Source organism: Lasioglossum baleicum, chromosome 11 (genome assembly GCF_051020765.1).
Source record: "Lasioglossum baleicum chromosome 11, iyLasBale1, whole genome shotgun sequence".
Classification (NCBI taxonomy): Eukaryota; Metazoa; Arthropoda; class Insecta; order Hymenoptera; family Halictidae; genus Lasioglossum; species Lasioglossum baleicum.
The window spans coordinates 6,943,484-6,969,201 of NC_134939.1; the positions used below are offsets into that span (position 1 = coordinate 6,943,484).

Genomic DNA, 25,718 nt, shown 5'->3' on the forward strand with positions numbered 1-25,718 from the left:
TTTTCCCCTGTAGAATCTAAATATGTAACATTTTATAGGGGGTTCCATTTAAAATTACAAAGGTACCTCCCCTCCCCCGTTAAAGGGGAAGGGAGGCCGCTTCACGTTTATGTAGTCAGAAAGGCCCTTCAGTTCCATGCAATTTAAAACTAAGAACTGTAAAATCGATGGCATAGTTTTCGAGATATTGAGCTGTTCAGAGTTATGTGGGCCACCCTGTATATTTCGCTGGGCCTTGGTTGCAATATTGATTGGCCACAATCAAATCTTTTCAATTACCAATTATGATATATGTTTCTATGACCGTTTTGCATCTCTCAATTGTTCACCAATAATTTGTTAATATTTTAAATTTGAAAATTCATTGCTGATTTAAGACATTTACGAAACGAATGATAATGGGTTAGTTAAAGATGAGAATAACATAATGGTAGCGTGGTAGTATGTACTTATTTTAAGCATATGGTTGTAACAAAGAAAAATTACTATACGAAAAATACATTCGGACGTTTGAATACTGTACACTAATTTTTCACATGAAATTGCAAAGGTAGTGTTTAAGTCAAAGGAGAAAATAGTAAACACTGGTCTCTTTCACTGTACAATTGAAGTTTGAATACTATGAACAACGCTCTTTCATTACTCTGTCGGAAATTATGACATTATTTACTCGGTGCCAATGCAGTACGTTCAGCTTGCACAAGTTCAAGTGCTTTTCCATTCGCATGTAGAATTCTTTGTTCGAAGGCGCGGTCTGCCTCGAAAATTTCTATGAAACGTGGACTTAAAAAATTTAATGCTCCGATAACTTTACATGCCGGCGTGTTAATTGGATTTTGTATTATACAATTGCATAGTATTCTACTTTCTGTGAAGTTGGAATTTCCAGAAATTGGCTACGTGAAATATAAAATAGCAAAAGGTTACAGAAATCTAAAAATATTGTCATTTTCAATGTGTCGTAATTATTACGAGATGAAATTATTTTTGAACTCGGAACGTGTTTATTTAGCAAAAATCTGAAAACATTGTCATCTTCAATGCAACTCGAAAACAATTTCGAACTCCTGCTTCCCATGATCGACGCAGAAGATTTTTATTTTCCATACAAATCAACTTATTAGTATTTTAGAAAATTTTGCTCGAAAATATTTCCAAAAAATTCCAGTTTATATTGTATGACCTAATTTTTTTTTATTCGGGAGCAAAATCGCGACTTTTCCGGTTCCGAAAAATGTGAAGTTCTGGGAAGTATGTCGATTATGGTACCGACGTCGGTTTCAAGTAAGATACGAAATGTTCCGTGCGAACGTACCGTGCTGCGCGCGGAATATTCGAGGCGGCGCGCTCGATACTCGAGGTAATTCAATAAATACTGCTTCTATTAAGGACTTCGCTGCACCGATGAGCACTAAATAATTCCAAAAGTTCCGCAAATTGCCAAGAGAGGAATTTCCCGGCCGAAATCTTCCCGATACGCCTGTATCGCGTACAACAAACTCGAGCCGAGTTCAGGCATTTTTCTGCAAGGCTCGTAGCATCCGATAGCGAAAGCAAAACTGTGTAACTACTGGAATTCGAAAAATTCTGGACTGTACAACGTATATAAAAAGTAATGGTCATCCGTCCAAGAGGTGAATCTACACCTCTGGATCGATGAACATTTGCAGGAAAAACTTGCCGCGAAACTGTTTATAACAAAGAACATTGTTATAAAGTTTGTTTTTACATCAACACGTTCGATTAATCGAGAAGAGAAACATTTTTAAAGAAGCCATATGTCACACAAAAATTGTTATTGAGATATAAGCTGTTAAAGTTTGTGCAAAATTTGATTGTGGAGACAAAACCCTACTACTAAAGTCCAACTAACCGTGTCGATGAGACAGAACGTAATACTATGTGTGCCCCGAGACAAACGAAATTTAAAAGGACATTCTCGTCGCTGCTAATACAGATGATAAATTTGAAGTTGCAAAATACGAAAGAAAATCTAATATCCATTATTATACATAAGAATACTAATCCTTTATTATAAAAGACTAATGCAGCGGTTTCCAACCTGGAAGGCACAGACTATTGCTTGGGGAAGCGCCAAAAGTTTTTAATAAAACATTAATTTGCAGTTTTCAGTTTTTTTTTGTAATAAAGTTTTTATCATCTAGAACATGTCTATATTGTTATATCTATTAAACAAATAAAATACAGAGAGGTGCGGAAAAAAATTTATTTTCGGGGAGGCGTAGTAGCATAAAGGTTGAAAACCGCTGTACTAATGTAAAGTATAGGTACTTACAAATTTTTCAGAATCTTCTGTTCCGCCGTAGTATCCACAGGGCACTGCGATTTACGCGAATACCTTTCAACCACTTCATTCTCTTGAACGTGTTAAATCGCTAAGCCGATACTGTTTGTATTAGGTTGGCAACTAAGTTCGCGACCTCCACATTTTCTTAAACAAAGGCATTTATATATATTTTTTAAGCACGATTATTTTATATTAAATTAATCGCGGAATTCAGAGCTTTCTAATGATATACAGTTCAAAAGGAATGGTCACTGAATGAGGTTAGAATGATACAATAAAAGAATTACGAAACAAAAGGTAGCGAATTTAGTTGCCAACGTAATTTAAGGTCACAGACGCGTTATGGCGCGATGCCGCGCCGATACTTTTTGTATTAAAAGAACGAATTTACGCGAATACGTCTTAACTCTTTGCACTCCGAATTATTTTTAAATTTCGTTACCAAAACAACTCCCTACTATTTTAAGTATCTCATTTGAAATTTACTTCAAAGGACATTACCTTGTGTGCTATTTATTTTAAACAATTTTGTTTACTAATTATATTAAATATAGCTCTCAAACTTTGTTGCAATTTATATTATATTTGTTTTCAACTAAAAAATACAACTTAAATAAATAAAGGAAGAGCCAAATACATATATAAAACACGTTTCATTTACATTTTTGTCACACTCGACAGAGGAGTGCAAAGAGTTAATAACTATGAAGCACGAACCTCCACACTTCTACACTACACACTTTTCGAAATCATGACAGCGAACGAGATGTTTCTCCGACCGCGATCAATATAGTACTGCGATTGTCACCTCGGTTTTTTCTCGAATGGTTAAGGGTAGATTTAGGTGGGGAATCGTAGCGCGTTTGTTAATTGGTCGCGAGTATGCCGGAAGAACTTTAGGTTGAGGAGTGGGAAACTGTCAAGAAAATTCCTTTTGTCTACCGTATTGTCTTCAGTCGTAAATGGCGTAATTTATAATAGTATGTCCGCTCGTTGGTTCGGTGAGACCGTCGCACGTGTTGTCCATATGTCCGGGGTTCAAGTTGTCGAGCGCGGTGGTTGTAAAATAATCGGTCAGGTCGTAGCTAATCCGTGTGCATTTTTTGTCTGCTATAAATCCCTTTCAGGTATATAGCCATTTGTCGGGGTCCTTCTTGGAAATATCTTCTTGGAAACTATTATTTTTGTTTCAGTCAATGAGTGGTCGAATACATTCTATGATGGGAGGGTAGAGTTTTCGTGCGGAAGTCGCATTTATATCGCAGAATTATTTTGATCGTAGTCGGAGTAACTTCTTCTCGTTCGCTGTCACGATTTCGGAAAGTGTGTGTGTAGTGTTTAGCGATTGTGTAGATGCGTGGTATTTTGTGCTTCGAAAAACAGGCACATTTATTCGGACGTATTCGCGTGAGTAAAATAATAGTGTGCTGTGAATTCGACTGGAGGAACAGAAGTTTCTGAAAAATTGGTATGTATAGGTACTTTACATTAGTATTTTGTAATGTAGGATACTTTCATGTGTATAACAATGAATATAAGGTTTTCTCTCATATTTTGCAACTTCAAATTTATTATCGGAATGAGCACCGACGAATGTCCTTTAAATTTCGTTTCTCTCGGGGCACACGCACGATTATGTTCTGTCTCATCGACACGGTTAGGTGGACGCATAACTCGGCACAATCAAATTTTGCATAAACTTTAACAGCTTATCTCAATAACAATTTGTGTGTGACATATGGTTTCTTTCAAAATTTTTCTCTTCTCGATGAATCGAACGTGATGGTGTAGAAACAAACTTTAGAACAATTTTCTTTGGTATAAACAATTCCGCGGCAAGTTTTTCCTGCAAATGTCCACCGATTCACCCCTTGGACGGGTGACCATTACTTTTTATTTATTATTTATTTCATTAGAATGCAAATTTTTTAACTCCTTCACCTCTTCAGGGACGAATTTTCTAAAGTAAACAGAAAATATATAATAATATAAAATAATATAAATTTAAATTCTGAATAATATAATATAAATACAAATTCGCTTCGGCGAATTTTTTATGTTTGTATCGTTGAAAAATACTATTGTCCTCCAACAAATGTTGATTCACTTAGACAATTTGTATTTAAAAAGTACATAAACGTACGCATAAATGCCAATGTCCCTGAAGAGGTTAATAGTCAACTTCATTAGGAGTAATATTAATACATATTCGACTACCATGTTTTCTCTGTTCATTTTTTGTTCATTAATTTTTAATAAATTCTGATTTTGTTTGATGTTAATTTCAATTTATTTTGAATTAAAGAAGCTGGAATCATTATTTAATGCAAGACGCCAAAGGACTAGTATTCACTAATTAGTCATTTGGTTATTGGTGATTGGCGGCGAAATAATTAATTATAGTCATGCGGTCACATATGTGTTAACAATTCGTAGTTATAGTACAGTAGAATTTCTGGTATATGAACGTTCTATGATTGCCGTTTAAACGCCCTATTATGTGTGAATATTATGTTTCCTATTACACTACTAAATTTAAAGACGCATGCTAAGAATAATTATTTACTAATTCGCTACTGTAATAATACAGAAAATTTCTAGCTGATTTTGTTAAAAAGAAGAATTAAACAATAATCTCTTCTCGATATTGTATTTTTTGTGTAAATTTATCTATAAACAAATTCTGTTCATTTTGTTTTATATTGGCTCAAATATTATATCAAATATTATATTATCTATTATAGGTGTAACAATTCTCTTATCGTACCACTATTGTCTCCCAATTATTTCACATAATGGAGGTTCTACTGTTAATGTATCTTGTGAAATATGAAAAAACATATTGCCACAGACAAGTTATAAATTCCCCGAATATCATGCGTTATAATTTTAAATAACGACATGCACAAAATAAATTTGATTTTACTTGCATAATACGCAACATCGTGTTTCTGTGAACATCATCTGTGATAAAATATTTCTGTAATTTTGGTACATACCGTGTGGAATATTGTTATATGTGATAAAAATACGAAATAGGTGATAAATATTTTATACAGTATGACCTCGATTAACCGGATCCCGATTATAAACAAATATGCATTTAAATATGATTATGTTATGAGGGGAAATAAATTTTCAAAAATAAAAAATTTATTTTGGAATATAATGTACATTTTAATTATGTCCCTCGGTTCTCGATTATCCATCGGGCCTTAATTTGTCTGAACTGTTTGCTTCCCGACCAAGCCGGTTAATCGAGGTCTTACTTCACCGCGGATAAATTGCGAAAGGGTTAATTTTTAGACTGCGAAGGGTTCTGGGACGGGAGAATTTTTCGGAAAAACTTTTCCCTTATCTTTTCATCCTCGACTGCCCGAGTGCATTGACTGTGATACTCCCATAAATCTTTTTGACCGTGGAACTACCGAGCACTAAAACTAGTTTGCATTGCTATATAAAACAAGCGAGACTGCATTTAATCCGATTTTTACAATTGTTATTAATGTACGCTCTGAAATACCTACAATTATTCAGTAATTTTTAGCCAAAAATTATTTAAAGAAATAAATAAATTACTATTTGAAAGAACTGCGGTACATCACTGCATCAGTTGATAGTTAACTTTCTATTTAGTTGCTAACCGATACAATAGTTTATTCATGAAGCATTACAATCTTCAACTAACATCAAAATTATTGAAAAGGAATAAATTGTGTACATAGTGAACTACTTGGTAAATTCAGGATTTTTTTAATCTATTTTAGAATTGTTGTAACGACCGGTATAATAATTTATTTCTGAAGTAATATTACCTTCAAGTAACATTACGCTGAAACCGGAGGTTTTATCGACACTATTTTGTGTGACAAATTCTCACGGAGACCCAGCTTCAGTAAAAACTAAAACAAACCAACCAAGTATTGATCGATAGCATGGTTTGTTTTTTTTTTCTTTTTAAAGACGGGACCTGCGATATACAGATAGTCACAGTAGTTGTCCACTGTGCAACGAACACTCAAATGTCATCAGTGAAGCGATTGTGGTGGGCTGGATTGTGGTAATGTTAACCGACATACGATTTTATCGAATCGAAGCTGTTACGCTAAAAGCGTGAAATTTGGAAAATATACACTACGCGTATCTCCTACCATGTGAGCATCCTAAATGTCTTACTTATTTTTATAATAGAAAATATTCATTTCATTATTTAAAGGATAGAACTAAACGCTGTTTAAATGGGTACACATATTTTATCGTCAGATTATGATATTTAAGACAAAATGCTCTTGAAACGAAAAACAAACCATAGTAAGAAAGATTAATGAGGAAAAAATTTTTTAGTTATAGTAAATGTTCAAAATAATTGAGACTAGTACATTTCTTAATATCCTTCATTTTTCATAAGTCTTCTTCGTGGAAATGTCACGCTCAGATTGCTTTATTTAAGAAAAATTATGAATATAAATAATGAAGTAGGAGATTCGATCCTGTTTCAACTGGATAATTGGAAATAAACGAATGTTAGCTTGGTACATATGAAACGTCTAATTTCAGAATGCAAATATAATGAAGCGTTTTGATCAAGAAATTACTAATTATGGTCCACAGGTTTAGTATACACATAAATACATAAAGCCAAACTTTAACGTACTGTTTTCAGTTTTTATTCGAATATTCTATTTTTAAGTAAAGCTTATTTCAACGTCAATCAATATGATTGCCTTGTATTCTTCTTATATGTGTAGATAAATAAATTATATTAACGATAGCATTATGTTCGGTAAAAATGTGAAAGTAAATCAAATTCCTTGTCAATGAAGAATATGAACGATCAAAAAATTCAATTTTCACCGTAATACAGCCAATAAGGTCACCGTAAGTGTTATTAATAAAAAATGATGTTCGCCTCACGTTAATGTTAAAAATCGGACGTTTCACGTGTAACAACCTAGTACTTCTTAGATTATTGAAAGATAATTGAGAAAATATGTAGTTTGTCGAATATGAATTAGTGTTGTGTTTCACATCAGACGTTGAAGGATTTTCGACCGCCCGCCTGCGAGAAACGTTGCAAATACGAATTACCAGCGACACCGAAGAAGCGGAAAGAAACAGGTTGCAGGTTGCCAGAATGCGATAACTACTTTTAAAAAGGAGGACTCGTTAATCTTTCTTAAAAGAAGCGGTTCTGGGTCACGAAGATAATCTTACATCGAGCTGAAACAAAGACTTCGCTTTTTACTTTTCCTTTCCAAAAGTAGGTTTTTTGATATTACCATACCCGCGAATTCTGAAAAATTTACATGTACATCCGCGCTGCTTAATTGGCTCTTCTGAATTATAAAAGGAGACTTTTTGCTAATAGAGCTCAACCCACTCATGCGAATATAAAAATCTACGCGCCACTGAAATGAAATGAAAAGTTTTAAATGGTAACAATTTAGCTAAAATTTTATGAGGAAGAAGGTATTACAAAATTCAATTTCTTGTAAAAGGATACAGACGTTTGACAACTTTTAATTTTTCAATGTTTAATTTGGCTTTTTAATGAAAGTATGCTGTACTCTTCGAAAAAGATCAAAATAATTAAACAAATAGTAAACAATTTATAAACAATGTGATAATACACACTTTCATTTTGTTACTGTAGCGGGTAATTGAACAATGCCTATCATTGGTTGCACAAAGGAGAATAATTGCAGACGACTCGCGTATTTGAGAGCGAAGATGCTCGAAGAAGAAGCCCAAAAAAAAGGTTGAACATTAATTATTTTATCCTCATTTTCGAAGAAAACTTCAATTTTCAAATCTGTATTTCACAACTTTTATTCATATCTTTCCATAATGAGGAACATATATTTTATACAATGTGATTAGAACAACAGCATCCTTTATTGTTTAATCCTGACACGCTTCTCGAGTGGAAATTTACCCTCTTTTAGATACTGTTCAAACAATTTCTAATTTCTTCCATACAAATATTAACCCATTTTCTATGGAAAGTACTGAACAACTTTTAACTTTTCATGACAATTAAGACTCGTGTACTTTGTGTTTTAGCAACTGTACAATTTTAAACATTGTCCATTTTCTGTGTTAGCTACGGTACAATTTAAAAATTGATCTGTTTCCTGTTTCAACCACTGTACAGTTTTTACAAATTTGTGTTGTAACATTTTTTATGTAACCAATTTCGAGGAGCGTGTACGAAGTTTAAACATGGCAATTTGACTTTTCGCCCAGTTATTTATTTCGCCGCAGCATTGTTTCTCTTCAAAACGAACGTAAACAATTTTCGTTGTACGCCATTTTCACCCTGTTCGCTACCAGCGAACTATGCGCCGGGCGAATAGATTTTCGATCAAATTTTCAAATTCAACGTCTAGAAATTGATCGACTTCTTGATTGTATGGTCCTCGTCCCAGTGCGCCTTGTATGGAGCGAATGTTCCGTGGAGAAATACAATTTCAAAGTAGATTGGGAGGGCAGAAACAGTAATGTAAACGTGTGAATTCGAACCTAGAGGGCCGTGAAAGCGAATCGAAGGACAACGAATTGAACGAACCCTCAGCTATAGACGCCGGGTTGCAGCAGGGCGAAGATACAGGTGTCACGGCTACCAAAAGTGATACGACTGAAGTCAGTGAAGTCAGTGAAGTCACTGGAACCAGTTCAATCACTGAACACAGTGAAATTGAAACTGCTTTGGCTGACTCGACGATAGAGCCGTCAGAAGAAGAGCCGATCGGAAAAGACTGATCTGATCCAACAGAAACAACTAATTAGTTCTCTAAAAGAACGATGAACGAATATTTATCGAGAGCATAAGGAAATTTCGAAGTCGAAGAAGGTAATTAGAAAGATTTATTATATAAAGGAGACTGCAGTATAACATGTTCAAAAAGTTGTTTAAAAATATTCCTATCTCTGGCAGAAAATATTCGATCTAAATTGTGAATGTGATTTTTGAGCGCTTTATTTCGGCGTATATTAATTATAAATAATAGTGCAGTACAATATATAACTATATATAGTCTTTTAAACAATCTTTTGATCGCATTATACGGGGGTTTACTATATTAAATAATCTTAGCGCATTTAGATGATTTTTAAACGTTAGCTTCCCACGCTATCAAAACTGATTAATCTACGATAAATTAATTTCTTTAAACATATAATCAGAAATGCTGAAAATTTGAATAAATATATCTTTCTTATTTTCATAGAGTAATATAAAATAATCACATTATGGAACAATCATACTTTTAGTGCTCTGAAGATCTATAATGTTAATTATATTCATAACGAAAAGTTCATGAATTTCTTAATTAGTTTCAACTCTAAATGGGTTAATTGAATTTCCGATCTAAGAATCAATTTCACTTAGTATTTTTCATTAAAATGAAAATATCTGCGGAGGAATCCGTTGAAATATTGAAAATGATTAAATGCGTATTTAGAATTATATTTGCAATGAGACATGGTTGAAACTTTAATGAAACTTCTCCATTAACTATGCCATAAATCTCAATATACGTCAAGGCTATCGTAATTAACTCTTTTCTTCAAATGAAATTTGTATTTGTAATAAGGCTTCTCTGATTGAGGCAATCAATTTAAACTCTCGAAGACGCTGAATCGATATTTACAGTTAGAGACGTTTCGAGCGTGGCGTGTCGAAAGATACTTGCATATTTGAATAAACTTTCGCATTTCCATCTAGAAATATCAATAAATAAACTATCGGAGGTTCCATTCTGTGAGTTTGATAAACATTTAAACTTGTGAGCTTAATATTATGATTTTAATGAACATAATACATTATTTTTTACGTTTTTTCTTATTATTAGTGGACTGCAAATATACATTTATGACAAAAACGAATCGATGCAATTTAAAACATCATTTTAGGTAAGCATTTAATGCAAGACAGTAAAAATATGTGAACCACTTAAAAATGCAAATATTATTTTCGTCCCCTTGAAATGATTTGAAAAATGAATTGATGTCTATGCAGCTCCTGCATCTTGCAATTAATCCAAACAATTTTTATTTCATACTAAATTTGCAGTTTAGTTGTTAGTTCATTGAAGCATAAATTACAATAAATTTAATTCCTTCAGTCTTAGTTACACGAGCTAAATCGCATTAATTTTATTGCATTTTCTGGGGGGTGGAAGAACTGTCTCGAACTTTTAGCAGCTCTATCGTATGTATACAGAGTGTCCCAAAAATGTTGTACTTTCTCAAAAGGGGTGATTCCCGAGGTTATTGAAAGTAACTTTTCCTTTTCGACAATATTCTCCGTGGTTTCGTTGAGGATTTATCCTCAACCAGCGCCAGTGGTCGCGCTCTGTTTTTCGTTAAACCTCAGTCCTCGGACAACCGACTATTTTTATAGCTATATACATAATTGGCAATGCTTAGGACCGTTCACAGCTCTAATTAATAATTTCAAAAAATTTACTATTGATATCTCGTGTAGATACATTAGTCTATCCGATATCCTCGATGAAACAGCTATTCAGTTAGTTTAATTGCCAATTTGCGTGTTCCCGGTCAAAATAGACTCCGGTACAGTATACGGAGGGTTAATAACCCCTCAACAAAGCCGCGGAGAACATTTTCCCAAAAGAAAAAGTGACTACAAGTGACCTCAAGAATCTTTTGAAGGAAGTACAACATTTTTGGGACAGACTGTATAAATTGCAGAAGCTTCTCTCAATAAGAAACGAGGCCATCAAGATTCGAAGTATACTTTTGCCGCGTCCAAGACGTTCCGTTCCTAGCGTAACAAATTACGCGATTTTCCACATCCGGCCTCGTTAGAGTCACAACGTGTTTATCATAAATTTGCATCGTTCGAGCGGAAAATCTCCCCGGAGAAATGCACTAGCCTCCGGGAAAGCGTCGTCGTCTAACTGCGTAATCACCGGAGGCAGATTAATTCGTCGTCGCCGCGAACATTCAGCGAAAAGAGAGAGAGAGAGTGTGTGTGTGTGTGAGAGAGAGAGAGACTTCTGGCGCAGAGTGAAACGAAAACGGCAAGAAATAGGAAAAACCTTTTGCGCTTAACGACAGCTTAACGAAGAAGGAGAAAGAGATCCCGTGTAAATTTGCCGTCTACTTCGCTAACTGAGAGCCGTCCGAACTGCTGACTCCCGCGGTGAAAAAGAGAAAACGCCGACGAAAGTTGTCCTCCCGACCGATAACTCCGAGGTTCCCTTTGACTTTCTTTTTTTTTTCTATGTTGACAATTACACCGCGATAACGTTAGACGGATCAGAATTAAATTAACTTGTTCGTAGAAGTCGATCGACACTCGAGGAACACTTTCGAACTAACTTCTGCGGTTGGCAATCCACTGAACGAACATGGCGGACCAAAATGACCAATCAGGTGAGGTTATCAAGGTGTACCGCGTACGTATGTACATGCTATGTACATTTTTTATTTATACACACGGCATTATGTTTGGAACAATAGACTCTCCCGTATAACACGACCAAAGGAATTGTTTAAACAAACTACAGGGTGAGTCAATAAAAATTACCCCACCCGAAATAACTCATTTCATTTATATTGACTTTATTAAAACAATGTTTCAAATAAAATTTATGTTGAGGTTCAAGATCCATTGAAGGATTTTGTTATAGGTCGTTCAATTTTTGTCTCTTTAAGGACTACGATGTAGTAACAAAAAAAATATACAGTGCCATTTGAATAAGTTTAAAAAATCGAATAAATAATGAGTTATTTCAGGTGGTAATTTTTATTGACTCACACAAGACTAATATAATAACATATGCAAATTGAATACGTGACAGAATGGGAACACCAAACCATCTCTAAAAATATTCGAAAACTTTTTTCGTGATGAATCCACCATAGATTTGAAGATTATTGCTTCCCTTTCACAATGATCGCCTAAAACATGATGTACGATCCCTTTTTGTAAAATCGGCAGTGCATATTTCATTCGAGGATCAATAAAACGATAAAAAAGATCGTATATCATGTGTTAGAGTTAGAGGATCGTTGTAGAAGGGAAGCTTCAATCTTCGTGTATACACAGTAAGTTTAGACCTGAAAACAATTTTCTAGAATTTTTAGTAACGTTAAATTGTAGTATTCGTTGACGTGTTTGAAATTAACAAATCTTACTAACATGTTGACCGTGTTTTTTAAAATAAGCATTCGTTTATTTGCGAGGTAGACGTATTTTTTTATCGTGGCTTTTATAAATATCATAAACTGTAGACATTTCTATGAAAACTGATTTAAAATACGAAAGAACACTGTGTAATTTCGTGTAGGCACGTCTGAACCGGCAAAAACTGAAGATGAAATCACGGTATCGGAATCTCGACAATACCCAGCATGCTCAGCCACGAATATATTTGGCTCTATGGACGAAAGGGCTAAAGACAGTGAGCAAATAAAGATATTTCTTAAAAATTACTAGAATCTATCTATCGGGTTCGCAAGAAAGTAATTTCGGCATTTTAAGGTGAAATAGAGCCCAATTGTTTTATTCAAGCAATAAACTTTAACGAATAAAATATTTTCCTTTTTGTTCGATGATCTTTTGCCAAAAAGAATAAATAGGAAAATATTTCATTGATTAAAATTCATCGCTTGAATAAAGAAATGCGGTTTTTTGTTTCACCTTAAAATACCTAAATTACTTTCTTGCCCAACTTGTTCCAACCCAATATATAAAAAGGATGCATTTCTACAAAATTAAGGTCCTGCAGGTGTAATACTTTTCAAACCATTCATCCTTTTTCTTCGATGTTTTTCTGTAACTGTACTTGTAACTATAGGTTGAAACAACTGCGTGGACCACGTAGATTTTAGTGTAACTGCAAGGAAAATACTGAATACGAAATCTGAAGTTTCGTGCCCGAAGGTTTCACGCTTGCCTCTAATAACTGACGTTTTGACAGTTTCCGGTGTTCACGGCAGGCAGACGCAATGTTAGCGCTGGCTGAAACAAATATTTCGCGAATAAACAGATCTAAAATAATAGAGACAACGTGTGCAAACCAGCCCGGCCGAATTAACCGAAACAGATGCCCCGTGGAATCAGAATTTAGTTTGAATTCCATCCTCGCAGGATTGGGAACGGCTGTCTTTACTTTGGCCACGTTCGCCGCGGTTTTTGCCGTCTACATTTGCATCGTCTACAGCTTGAGCAGTCCACCGACTGTTATGCATCAGCTGTAGAAACTCCCTTCAGCCCGGTAACTTGAGAGTCCAACCGGAACACGTCGAACTTCCATCGGATTCAACTTTATTATTTACGATATCATGTTTCGGAACGAACGTGCATGTATTGTGCTGTCTGGGAAGCTCGTGCTCGATTTTTCGTATTATGGATACCGATCAGACCTCCGGGGAAATAAAATTCAATGAAGATTTCAGGAAAGTTGCTATTACATCGCGAATTTTATGCAGCGGTGAAAACCCCAACTTTGTGAGCTATATGAAATGTTGGAGATCTTTTCGGAAGACATACTGTCATTCTTGATTTATTGAAATATTTTGAAAAAGAAATAAGCCCTATTGCATTCTTGTCCCCCTTCAAATTGTTTCAGAAAATTTTCGTTTGACATAAGAGCATTTTAACTATTATTAACTAGTATTCGTTGGTGTATATTCGAAACATGAATTTTATAATAATAAATATGATTGCTTTCAAGTATCAGCACGAGCTTGTCCGACAACACAGTACTCATGGTGAAGAAAATTCGCACAACCAGTGTATGCTAAAATATTCTATTTCTTTAGGTGGCAGTGAAAGCAATATTGCGGAAATGAAATTATTGCAATTTAACAGGAAACTACAATCAAGTTCCGGCAATCGGATATTAATTGCCAAAATGAGTCTCAAACTGGACTATGAATCCGTTATAAATTTCCATGAATGAATAAAGATAATATTTCACAATATCTTACAAAAACAAATATTTAATGAAGAATTTTCTTAGTTGTTTAAAATGAATTAATTTAAGAAGACCAATTTTAACTTCGAAAGAATCAGGGAATTAATTAAAGAGATGACTTATTACAACACTGCAGATTTTTTGGCATTTATAATAATAAAGACATTAGAATATTTTTGTATTATCTTCAATTTATAATAATTATTAAAAGAATATGTTGTTACCGATCATAAAAGTCTCACTTGTAAATACAAGAAAATATTAAAAAATCAACAAAGTTCGTATCTTATTTTTTGGAAAAATATGAAGGTCTACATTTCATCAGAATGACAAATAATTTTATTGGAAGAAAATAACGATAAAAATGCTGCATTAACCACATTGATATTATTATAGAATTCTTCTGGAAAACACCAAGCATAAATCCAAAACAATAAATTTTTGTTTCAGAACAATGAGGGTAACATAATCCATTTCCCGATTCGAACTCGTGAAATCCTATGTGCCGATATCGAATTTCAATTTTTCCTTATAAATTTCTCCGCTATGGAACACGAATTTCAGTGAATTTCTACCTCAAAGTGTAATGTGTTCAAGTGAATACGACGTATATCTCGTTCTCATCGACTCAGATTAATTAAATTTCCAGAATCCTTTGACAGAGAACGATGACCCTTCACCTTTTCTCGCTATGTAACTGCCGGGTAAGCCTGTCTTGGCCTGCCTGCGAAATCGCGAGTAATTAGTGCACGACGTAAATAACGGATTTCACAAATTAGGAGATGCAACTTGTGTTCGCCCACCGTCCTTAATCCTCATTCTAAATGCATATTTGTACCGTATCTTTATTAACATTTATGCGTTCCGCTAACTAAATGTTAAAATTGTATTTCACTGACACCGCAGGCTAACTGAAATTCCCTTGAAATTGAAGAAACTGAATTTATTTAGTATTGGCAACCCAAAGGTTCATGACATATTGGAATATACTTTATTTCACTACTTTTATTATTTAATAACAATTTTATTGGGAAATGAAATATCCAATGAAATAATATCTACTTTTATTGCAAAATAGAAAACATTTTTTTATTATTCGAATTTTGATAAAATTCTGTAATATTTTCAATCTACTGAAAGTGTAAAATTTCCATAAAGTCAATCATAAGTAGTTTTGAATTCAATGAATTATCTAACAATAAGTATATGTGTTACAGAAACATTTTTTTTCACGTTCTGCAATTCTAATATTTTAGACATTGTTTATACACAAAATATTGTTTAGATATTATCGTGTCCAATTATTTAGAGTGAAACATCTCAAATGAAATGATAGTCCTTGGTACCATAAGAGACCCACTAGGCATTTTTAACAGAATCTATTTTCTCGTATCTTTTATAGATGCACTGCCATCTTCTTTGTCACATTTTATATTGCCTGTTATATAACACGGCGACACTTGCTTCCGGTCTTCCATACGCTGAACTCGAAGCACGTTACATCGTCATATTTCCGGAATTTGAACATGAGATCGTGTAGAAGTATTTCCGAGTAAAGTATAATATTTCTAAAAACTAGATTTCTTTTCTACGAAATTTATACTCTCTTGTACAGCGTACAAAAAAGAAGTATTTGTACGTCAATATTTCAAATATGATAAAAAAAAACATAGTACAGTAATAAATTTGAACCCTTTTTAATGGGTCTACAAACGTCTAAAATAAACACAAACCAGACTGGAAAAAATCGTAGATCCAGTTTTGAACATTCGTTGTAAAGGTGGGAGCTCCAATCTTTAAATCCAGGGTGATTTAGGTTACGAGAAAAATTTTTCAATGTTTTTACAGGCGTTTCTATTTGTAATATTTTGAACTAAAAGGCGTCTTCATATCTGCAGTGAATCCTCAATCCTCTATAGTCGCAAACGGCTCGTACACGATGAATGCAAAAAAACATCCCCTCCACTATAGTAATCTGAAATCGGCTCGGGTATATATCCCGCGCGGCCTCACAATGTAATACCAATATAAAAAAATTTTCATCATTACTTATTTTTTTATGAAACTTTCACCAATATACTTGTGGCATATTTTTTTTATTAAAATAAGACCAAACACGATATAATTTCAACTGTATTTACTAGTATTTAGTGGTTTAATTGACGATGAACGTTTCGGGCGCAAGGAAGGACAGCGTATGGGAAAGAAAGAGACGCGGAGAGTCACAGTCGCTTCGGCCGTGCGCGGTCTCTCTTTCCACGCGCTGTTCTTCTATACGTTTGACTCGGTCCTTGAATCTCAAAAAAGATAGTGTTCGTCTACGAACTTCGCAAACGAACCTCCCGAGGCTTTTGCGACTATAGAGGATTTACTGTACTCGCGAAGCGCGTCCTTTCTCCATGGTAACGGCGCTGACTGACAGTGGGCGCTATGGTGGTGTCCAGAGTCGCCACTTCCCCTTCTACAATTAACATTTTCCCCACAATTCATGCTAACTCCCCTCATCTAGCTACTCGTGTGGGGGAACGGTTTTGCCTGAATTGAGGCAAATGTGCCCAACGCTGTAGTACTAATACATAATATTGTTTTGGGCAATAGGCAGTTCACATAACAAGAGGCTCGAATAACAGACGTTCATATATCAGAACGTTTGGAAGAGAGTTGTTAATATTAACGGTGGTTCCACCATAGACATAACTTATACTTGCCAGAAAATGGCCAGATACAAATCAGATTGCGCCGGACCCGTAAACTGCGGAACTTTAGGCCAGATAATAGACTCGAAACTGGGATCGGACAAAAGCGGGCCACTGAAGATGCCATTGTTCGACGCGAGCAGCACTGTCGTGCACACATGACTGAGCCATTCAATAAACATAGTACACCGGAGTACTCGGCGATCTCAATACTGTCCATCGGTATTGTCGCATTCAAAGATGTAAATATTCCCGAGCGCCTTTGTCCGCGAAGATAATTGCTGAAAACTCGATTTTTCCGTCGGCCACCCTATACAAGGGAAACGAGGAACATCTTCTGAATAGGACGTTAGACTGTATCACTACAATGTAGATTGCGGAGCTTCTGGTGTGCAAACTTCAATAATATTTAGCGAAACTTCATCTTGTCGCGAACTCGCGAAGGCCATCCATCGGGACAATAGAATCTTGTCTAATTTCTTGAGATTTGTTCACCGAGAAATGCTAACTTACAGTTTCTTGAATTTATCTGTGACGCTCGCAGAATTTTGCTTACTATGATAACTGCGGAAGTTCCTGCAGATGTAATGTGCACTATGCAGTGAACATGAGAAGTACTTACGTGGAAGATGCATGTGCACAACAAATGCAGAAAATATGCACTTTGGCAAGACAGAGAAAAATTCGTATATAATTTGGTTCAATTCATTCAACTACTCTTACATGTGAATTGTACGAAGACTAACTGAAATATTAAACTATAAAATCGATGAAAACATTTATAAAATCATAAAATAGCTTTATAGTAAATGCAGTTCATTAACTATGAACAACATTCAACTACTATTATGTGTGAATTATACAAAAACTGACGCAAGAGAAAATATTAAACTACAAGATCGTTATAGTTACATAAGTTGTAGGAACTATGAACAATGTGAATATAATATAAACGTGAAATAAGAGAAAACGCAAATTTTAAACAATAATATCAGAAAATATTTTATGGTTAATTGTATAAACTATGTTCTTCGAAAAAGGATTCCAAAATTTTTGTAATAGCTGAAGTTAAACGATACGATGTTACATATGAGGTCTCTATTCGATTTCCGTGCGGAGTAGAAAACTTATGAAAATGCAAACTGCTACGGACATCAGCTCACGAAGAATTTCGAGAGTTTTAAAAGTTTTAAAAGTTACAGAATATCTTTGTCCGTTTCGAACTCCTTTAGAATATTTCTATGAATATCTGAAACAGGAGTCGTACCGTTTTCGAACGTAGTAGTCCCTCCGTCCAATACGTATTTTATTTCACGAACAAATGTACTTTCGTATCGGAGACCCTGTTTGAATATAATTTTGTCTGGACAGAAGATTATCCTTCCCGTTCAAAATTGATTTTTAACGTTCTTTCTAAAATGATTTTTCTCGTGGACAAAATCCGTATTCTAACGATTATAATCGTGTAATTTTTTTGTCAGTATTCCTAATTAACTACCAAAAATAAAAATTACTTTGTGCATGGTGTACGTAAATTCTTCTGATATTTATGGATCCGTGGGAAAACAGTCTACCGTACTCTGAACAGTCTTTTTATTTATTTAATCCTATTTCACTTGCCCAGAGACTATAATTATGTAATTATAGATTATATATATAAAACTGTATACCGCGTTCTCCTAGCGGTTTTTTCATATAACCAATTATTACCGGAGATATTTACGTAGTTCCCTCAATCAAATAGAGCATACCAGCAGACCAAACAATTTTTTCCCTGTTTTTACAAAAATACATCGCAAGCAGCGTTCTCAAAATACCATGAATCTTCCGCGCGCATATAAAAATGGAGAAATAAACCGCAAACGTGAAACAATGTCGAGTTCCGAAAACAAGAATAAAAAGGAGATTTTTCAAATTATTTTTTCAACCCCCACAGCAACTGTCAGTGACATGTGATGTTAGTTTTGCGGCAGACAGCACTGTTCATTTTTTTCTGCTTTATGTCGAACGAGTACAGTAAATGTAATTTTTCGTGAATGGTCGCTCATTTGTACAACCATGTTGCAATCAGTGTAAGTTAAAATTAATTGGTTAGGTTGCAATTATAATTGCAATATAAAAAGTTTAAAATAATAAAAAATCGTCGTCCGATACCCATGACGTCAGCGGGACGCCATTTTAAAGCGAGAGGTAAATAGAAAATTGAGTTTCATAAAACAATCATCTCAGTCCCAAATTATTATAAATCTATAATATCTAAATTAAATTTATAATTATAATTTATTTGTCAATTACCAAACTGTATCTAAGCGAAGCTCGATAATTTTCTTTTGAAAAATAATTTCAGAAGTTGTTACACTGCGTTCATCCTTACAATTTGCTGGATAATGAACGAAAGTGCTGCAGTAAGCAATTCGTGAAAAAGTATCAATCTAATATTTTGACCGATTATTACGTGACTATTCCAATCTCTAGGGTTCCAATTATTTTAACAATTATTTTGCGATACGTTAACCGATAGCGTTCGTTAATTAAACGTAAACATTCGTTAAAACGCGAGCTGTACGAGAGGGACTCGATTGCGCGGATAATGAAAACGTCACGAAATATTCTGTGACGCGAAGGGATTCGTCGAACATTCTAAGTAATCCAATAATTTAGTATAGCAGATACAGCCGTGGGAGAAATTGAAATTTAACTCAATCCGCGGGAGGTCTAAGTGGTAATTTCACATCGCAATGCATCGCTTAACGTTTCCGCTGTTATTTCATAGCTGGAGCTAGACGAATTAAGTATTACCGCTAGAGCAGAATTTATTTCGCTATATTACCGTCGCTATAGCATTTCTTCCCATCTAACATCCCCCAGAAACGATACTTTTTTACACGATTGCGGAATGATACGGTTCAAAAAGAAAGATACGTATGTTGTGTACAGTGAATCCGAAAAGTATTTGAACCCGAGCACGAAAAATTGATGAGTACAAGAAATATGCTTAGAAAAGGGACGTAAATGCTTTACGACTTCATAAAATTCATTTTTAATGTTTAACAGCGAAGGCTACTAAAATTCTCGGAACGCTGCGGTTTACAACGGTTTTATGGAAAATTTTATCTATTTCTAAATGGAAGTACGCGTAATCTTTTTATTAATCTCTCCTTGTTATGTATTTATGCGCCATTATTTGCTAAGTACAGCTATCGATAAGTTTTACGATACAGTCATCATTCTCGTAAAATTTCCTATAACCTAGCACAGTGTGTAAACACTACCTATTATCGCGGCAGAGCCACGAAACATTAAAAATTACGAGGAACAACAGAAACTGTAAAAATTGCTTATACGAAAAAATAGCGAAACCACGCATACATTAAATTTAATTGACTATATCTTTATAAAACCCTAGAGAACATTCAATTTTTTCCCCCTCCCCCTATATCGATATTCTCAAACTCTTTTAATCCTTCTACTGCTCTTCTAGCACTGAAAATTTTTTTTCCTTTGCGAAAATGTTCTCCGCAGCGTCGTTGAAGAATTATTAACGAAAAACACACGGACCAATCAGAGCGCGGCTACTGCGGACGGATTCCGGCTCGACCAATGCCAACGCCTTGCTCGGCGCTAGTCGTTTATAGTCGCGCTCCGATTGGCTCGTGTTTTTCGTTAATAACTCATTAACAGTGTTGGGCAAATTTTAATTTAAATAATAAATAAACGTGCGATTTCAATTGCAAATAATAACTAAAATTTTTATTCAAATAAAAGTAATTTAAATAATTCCGCGCGCGCGCGAAAGTGATCTATTTATTATTTCTTATTTGAAAATAAAAAATTATTTATTATTTGGATTGAGGTGGAAATCAAATAAATAGTTTTTTTGGTCTGCTCTTATTGCTTGTATTTTGTATATACAATGAACACGTGGCGAAATTAATATCGTCATTATCCGTATGTATAATATTTACATAAACACAACTATTTTTTGTACTAATTTGCTTTTGCGATAGATCGCAGTTCATAAAGCTTCTCAAGTAATGCACAACAGACGATACATTAATATTAATATCGTTGCTAAGGACAGTTGGAAAGAAAATTTGTTTAATGCCTATGAATAATAAATAATAATTTAGTATCTATCTATATACACAATATATAAAATAGAAAAGTATGTGTGTATGTATGATCCCGTCGATCTGGTACGGTGGGTCTGTCGTACTCCAACACTGCAACCAATTTAAATAATTATTTATTTAAATATTGCCCAGAGCACTGCTCCTTAACACTTTGATCGCCAACGTCACCCATATCTGGGTGACGGGTATGCTTCCGTGGGGGCCCCGTCACCCGAATATGGGTGACGTTCTTCTTGTTCGAGTTAATTAAAAATAGGATTATATATATAGGATATACAACATGAATTCTCGCTTTTCGCTGTGTTTACGTTTTGTGTACCGACGGTCGGATTGGGCCCCGCGGGAAACTTAGCCGAATTACGCTGGGCGATCAAAGTGTTAACGAAGCAGCGGAGAACATTTTCGTAAAGGAGAAAGAGTTATTTAGAATAACCTCAGGGATCACCCTTTTCAAGAAAATATATACATTTTGGGGACACCCTGTACTTGAACCACTCGCTTTCGTCGTAAATGTATAAAATCCGCAGTTTAATAATGAGATTCAGTACGTTGCGTACGAGCGACTGAAGATTCCGGTTCGTTGTCGGATTGTTTTTCCGGCGGAGGTTGTTTATCATCGGTCCCATGGCGGTTGCTAAAATGGGGAAATGCTCGATTCAAAGCACAGCTATCTCTCTTTCGAATGGCTGAGGCAGCGCCCCCGGCCTATCGAGAAACGAATATTCCCGGGTATTTGTCCCAAGAGATCCGAGATCAGCCGTGATAATATCATGATGCGAGCCGGTCTCGTCGACATTTTCGGGAAAACCGTGGCGCACATCCCCGCGATATGGAAATTGCCGACCACTGGCTGGCTCACTGCAACGCCAATTAATCGAACCCATCCGAAAAAGACAACACGCGAACACACTCTGCGAGCCGACTGCATCACCGGAAATCCGGCTTTTATGAAATCGCGTTCAACACATTATACCGCGACTTTCCTTATAGCTTACCACTACGCCGAGCCGGATAAATATCATAAGCAGATGTATATCCGAATATTGGGAAAAATGACGGTTTCTATGATGCAGTAGAACCTTTATAGTTGAATCAGAGCTACGTAAAATACTATTTGAAATAGTAAATAATTTATTTCATTTGTGTGTGTGTGTGTGGAATCATACGTACACTTCTGTGAATATTAAATATATATTATTTGTTAAAATATTATTCTATTTGGAGGATCCTCAAAGTAGTAAGGATTTTATTTAAAATGTATTTATTTTAAATACCATTTCTGAAAATATTAATGTATAGGGCGTATAAAAAATAACGCATTCGAGAACACAGACCAACGGTTCTATGTAAAAAGAATATATCCAGCTACGGAACTTTGAGCAGTGAAAAATAAAGAAAAAATGAACGTTGGAAGAAAACATTGTTATTAAAGAATGAGGAAGCCGTCTGTAAAAATGCAATCTCTTCATGCACCCCAAAGAACAACTTCCAGCTGGAATGTCATGGTTGACCACAAAGCGTAACTTGCCTCCACTCTCGTAACCCGATTTCATTCTTTATTCGCACAGAAAGATTTTACGAAAGCAACAAACAAGTTTATTCACGCTCCACGGAATCCTCTAATATAAAAGATTCAGTACTGTGCATCGAAATAAAATTATAGTGTTCATCCGATTATTTATTCGTCCTCGAAAAATCGATTTTCAATTATTTTTGCTTTACACTTCAATTCGACAAACTGTGATTGATAATCATACACTTGAGCCATAATCTCATATTTCAAATCTCATATCTGTTCGTAAATATTTTTTTACTAAAACGATTATTCGATGCGATTATTTAATAAATATTACATGACGAGAGCTGTTGTTACGCTCGCATATTTAACAATTCACTGGATTACATTTATAACTGTGCGAAACTATTGATAACTATCTAAAAATGCGAATTTGTTAAAACCATGATTTAATTAAAAATGTGTTTCTCTTATATGTAATAATAAATATGCAATTTTAATAGTAACAACAATTATTTAAAAAACACGAGGAATCAAATTAATTATTGTGAATGATTCAGATAAATTATGCGCATCTCGAAAACTCCAACAATGTTTACCAAGGGAAAAATCGTCCAAGCAGCGGACCATATTCGAGCTTTATATTCCATAAAAGTTGAAGGAGACGACAGTTTATAGCAAGCAATAATTCACGCGTGAGAAAGCTGACGTGTAATACTTATACCTAGACAACGTTCAGTAATTTTTAATGCTGACATTTCATATCGCGAACTATAAGCTCTATTTATTAGATCGATATACAGAGACTCGCGATCTTCTCTTATCACGCTGCAATATGGTTGCATCAAGCTGTTGCGAAACTCTGACGACGAATGAAGTAGCTAGCAAGGTCTGTAACTTCAATTCCTGTGATCAAGATAGACCGAGATTGACCCTTCTGAATTATCTTTTATTACTAACCGGCGGATGTTAATGCAAAATGAAAATTTTCCAGGTGAATTGTACGGAAAAACAAATTGAATGAAATTGTATTCCTCTCTCTCTTCCCCCCTTCCATAAAAATATTCTTAAATTCTTTTGAGGCTTTACAAAGTACAAACTTTGCTAATTATTCAAGGATTACACGAAATTTCATAAAGTATGTAGTAATTATAATACATTCAAAGATTGATTTATTATATTTTGAGGAAACTGAGAATGTCAAAAAATTTGTTTGGACCATTTTACTGGACATTTACAAGTTTCAGAAGATCATAAACATTATAAATGCATAAAATCAGTGCATCTGTGTATTATATCAACTACAGAATAATACACAAAGTACGAATCAAAATATTAATTTCATAAAACGTGTAATACATATTGTGTTATTATATCAAAAAATTGTTTTACGCCATTTTACTGTACGTTTACAAGTATTCTACAAGATGTATACCAGAAACAAGATTACTACTACTATGTTAAATTTAATAAATTATTAATAACTGGAATATATCAGCGTCTACTTGGAACCTGAATAAAGATTCTTCTCCAGGAAGAATTCGGTCACAGATTCAATCAGCTTTGGTCGAATATCTCCTTTCCCATTGTGGCAGGAGAAGTTTTCCGCGCAGACATTCAAACTTGCTGCTCCCCCGTACATTTTCGTAAAAATTGTACGTATCGAGGGCGAATTTTTCAAGAAGAAAAGTGCGGCTCGCCGAAAAGCTGTACATTTTTCCGCCCGACTTTCCCCGGGTAACGTCGTCGCAGCCCACCCCCGTAAATGAGAATTGTTTGCCTTGACTTGGACGAGAATTTTCAGTTCGAAATGAGATACTATGGCTATGATTTACATAAATATGACAATCGTGTAGCTGTCTCGCGACCGTGTCCCCTGCGATGCAAGTTTAGCGCGCGAAGAAATGGCGAACATTCCTCCGGGGAATCTAATGAAAGGCGCAGATGCTCGCCGAATTAATTTTGAGCAGAATCGAGGCGTTCGCATATTTATCCGGTTTGCCGATCGGTACTGTCGGAATTTTCCTTGGGTTTCTGATATTTTTAACACGGAAGGTTATTCGGATTAAAGAATAATTAAATGAGGTAACAGTGAAAATAGCCTCCATTTATTCAGTTATACGTATAACGTTTGTCAAAATAGTCAGTTCAAAATTTGTTATCAGGATTAATAAATATATTTCTTTGGACATTTATCATAGCTCAACCGCAGATTTAGAGAATACAGGAGGAGCTACGTAAACATTTATTCCCTTTCCTAATAATGTTAATCAGTTGGAAATAATATAACAGAATTTTTAAATTCTAAATATTTCCACTGTTTGGAATTTGATAATTATTACCACAAATGCATAAAATTCGCAGTCTAATCATAACAGAAATCATTGAAAATCTGAGATCACAGAAAACAGCTAGCTAAATATTTATACAGAGTAATCATTTTTAGTGTTCCGTAGATCAAGTGTTCAATTACTCGATACAACAGTTCTTTTTGCTAAAGTGTCTTAATTTATCTTGTTTCTTTATCTATTTACGTTACAAAAGGTGAGTGCGAGGATGATTTGCGTGGCCACGCCTAATCCTTGTAATTCCTGAATAAAGGGTCACGTCCGCGGTCCTCAGATGCAAGCCATCGTCACAGACACGACACAAATCGAACGATTGTCTATCAGCAAAGACGGTCCACCCTCCAAAGCAAAATGATTCCGACCAATGGAATCCATACACCAAGACGCACGAACATCTTAGGGTTCGGCTATCCTTGGGCGTCGTTCAATTTCCGGTAATGGCTTCTTCTGTCGGATGACGTCTCATGGTTGACGTGGCCATGGGTCGCCTTGCAAAATATTTCCCAGACAAACAGTAGGGGTTCGATAATGTCGAAATCCCTCTGACTTGAAGTTACGTGGCCTAACCTTACCATCAGAGCTGAGTAAATTCCAAACAAAAAAAATATTGGCAATAGAAGAATTATTTATATATTATTTATATACAGTGACTCCCAGTAATATTCGGACACTTATAAAAGGGGACTTAAACTTCTTTAAAACTTCTTTAAAACTTCTTTAGGCTCACCGCGTACGCAATTACTGACCACTGAAAGAGTCTGATCCG

The 25,718-nt window shown here is 35.0% G+C and overlaps 3 protein-coding genes across 13 annotated transcripts in view; all 3 read left to right on the forward strand.

Annotated features, from left to right (window-relative positions):
* The window catches only part of LOC143213439 (cyclic nucleotide-gated channel alpha-3), a 299,614-nt gene that overhangs the window by 210,134 nt on the left and 63,762 nt on the right, over positions 1-25,718 (forward strand). The window lies entirely within an intron of this gene.
* Positions 131-22,775, forward strand: LOC143213444 (uncharacterized). Of its 2 annotated transcripts, none has more exons than XM_076433309.1 (3): positions 131-7,568; positions 7,962-8,066; positions 8,835-22,775. In XM_076433309.1, the coding sequence occupies exons 2-3, from the start codon at positions 7,976-7,978 to the stop codon at positions 9,068-9,070; spliced, it is 327 nt and encodes a 108-aa protein (XP_076289424.1). In that variant the 5' UTR covers positions 131-7,568; positions 7,962-7,975; the 3' UTR covers positions 9,071-22,775. The 2 variants fall into 2 exon arrangements, 1 of the variants encoding a protein (XP_076289424.1); XR_013009969.1 differs by lacking the exon at positions 131-7,568 and having other exon boundaries at positions 8,835-9,161; positions 11,393-22,775.
* LOC143213445 (uncharacterized) lies at positions 11,394-22,775 on the forward strand. 2 transcript variants are annotated; one of them, XM_076433310.1, is made up of 4 exons: positions 11,394-11,530; positions 11,620-11,710; positions 12,628-12,741; positions 13,431-22,775. In XM_076433310.1, the coding sequence occupies exons 2-4, from the start codon at positions 11,686-11,688 to the stop codon at positions 13,538-13,540; spliced, it is 249 nt and encodes an 82-aa protein (XP_076289425.1). In that variant the 5' UTR covers positions 11,394-11,530; positions 11,620-11,685; the 3' UTR covers positions 13,541-22,775. The 2 variants fall into 2 exon arrangements, with proteins under 2 accessions (XP_076289425.1, XP_076289426.1); XM_076433311.1 differs by lacking the exon at positions 11,394-11,530 and having other exon boundaries at positions 11,575-11,710; positions 13,431-13,557; positions 14,105-22,775.

Excerpts from the sequence above, each read along its gene's own strand:
- LOC143213444 (XM_076433309.1), top strand. The coding sequence starts at position 7,976 with ATGCCTATCATTGGTTGCACAAAGGAGAATAATTGCAGACGACTCGCG. Across the intron at positions 8,067-8,834 it reads AGAAGAAGCCCAAAAAAAAG|AGGGCCGTGAAAGCGAATCG; the intron begins GTTGAACATTAA and ends ATTCGAACCTAG.
- LOC143213445 (XM_076433310.1), top strand. The coding sequence starts at position 11,686 with ATGGCGGACCAAAATGACCAATCAG. Across the intron at positions 11,711-12,627 it reads GGACCAAAATGACCAATCAG|GCACGTCTGAACCGGCAAAA; the intron begins GTGAGGTTATCA and ends AATTTCGTGTAG. Across the intron at positions 12,742-13,430 it reads GGACGAAAGGGCTAAAGACA|GATTGGGAACGGCTGTCTTT; the intron begins GTGAGCAAATAA and ends CCATCCTCGCAG.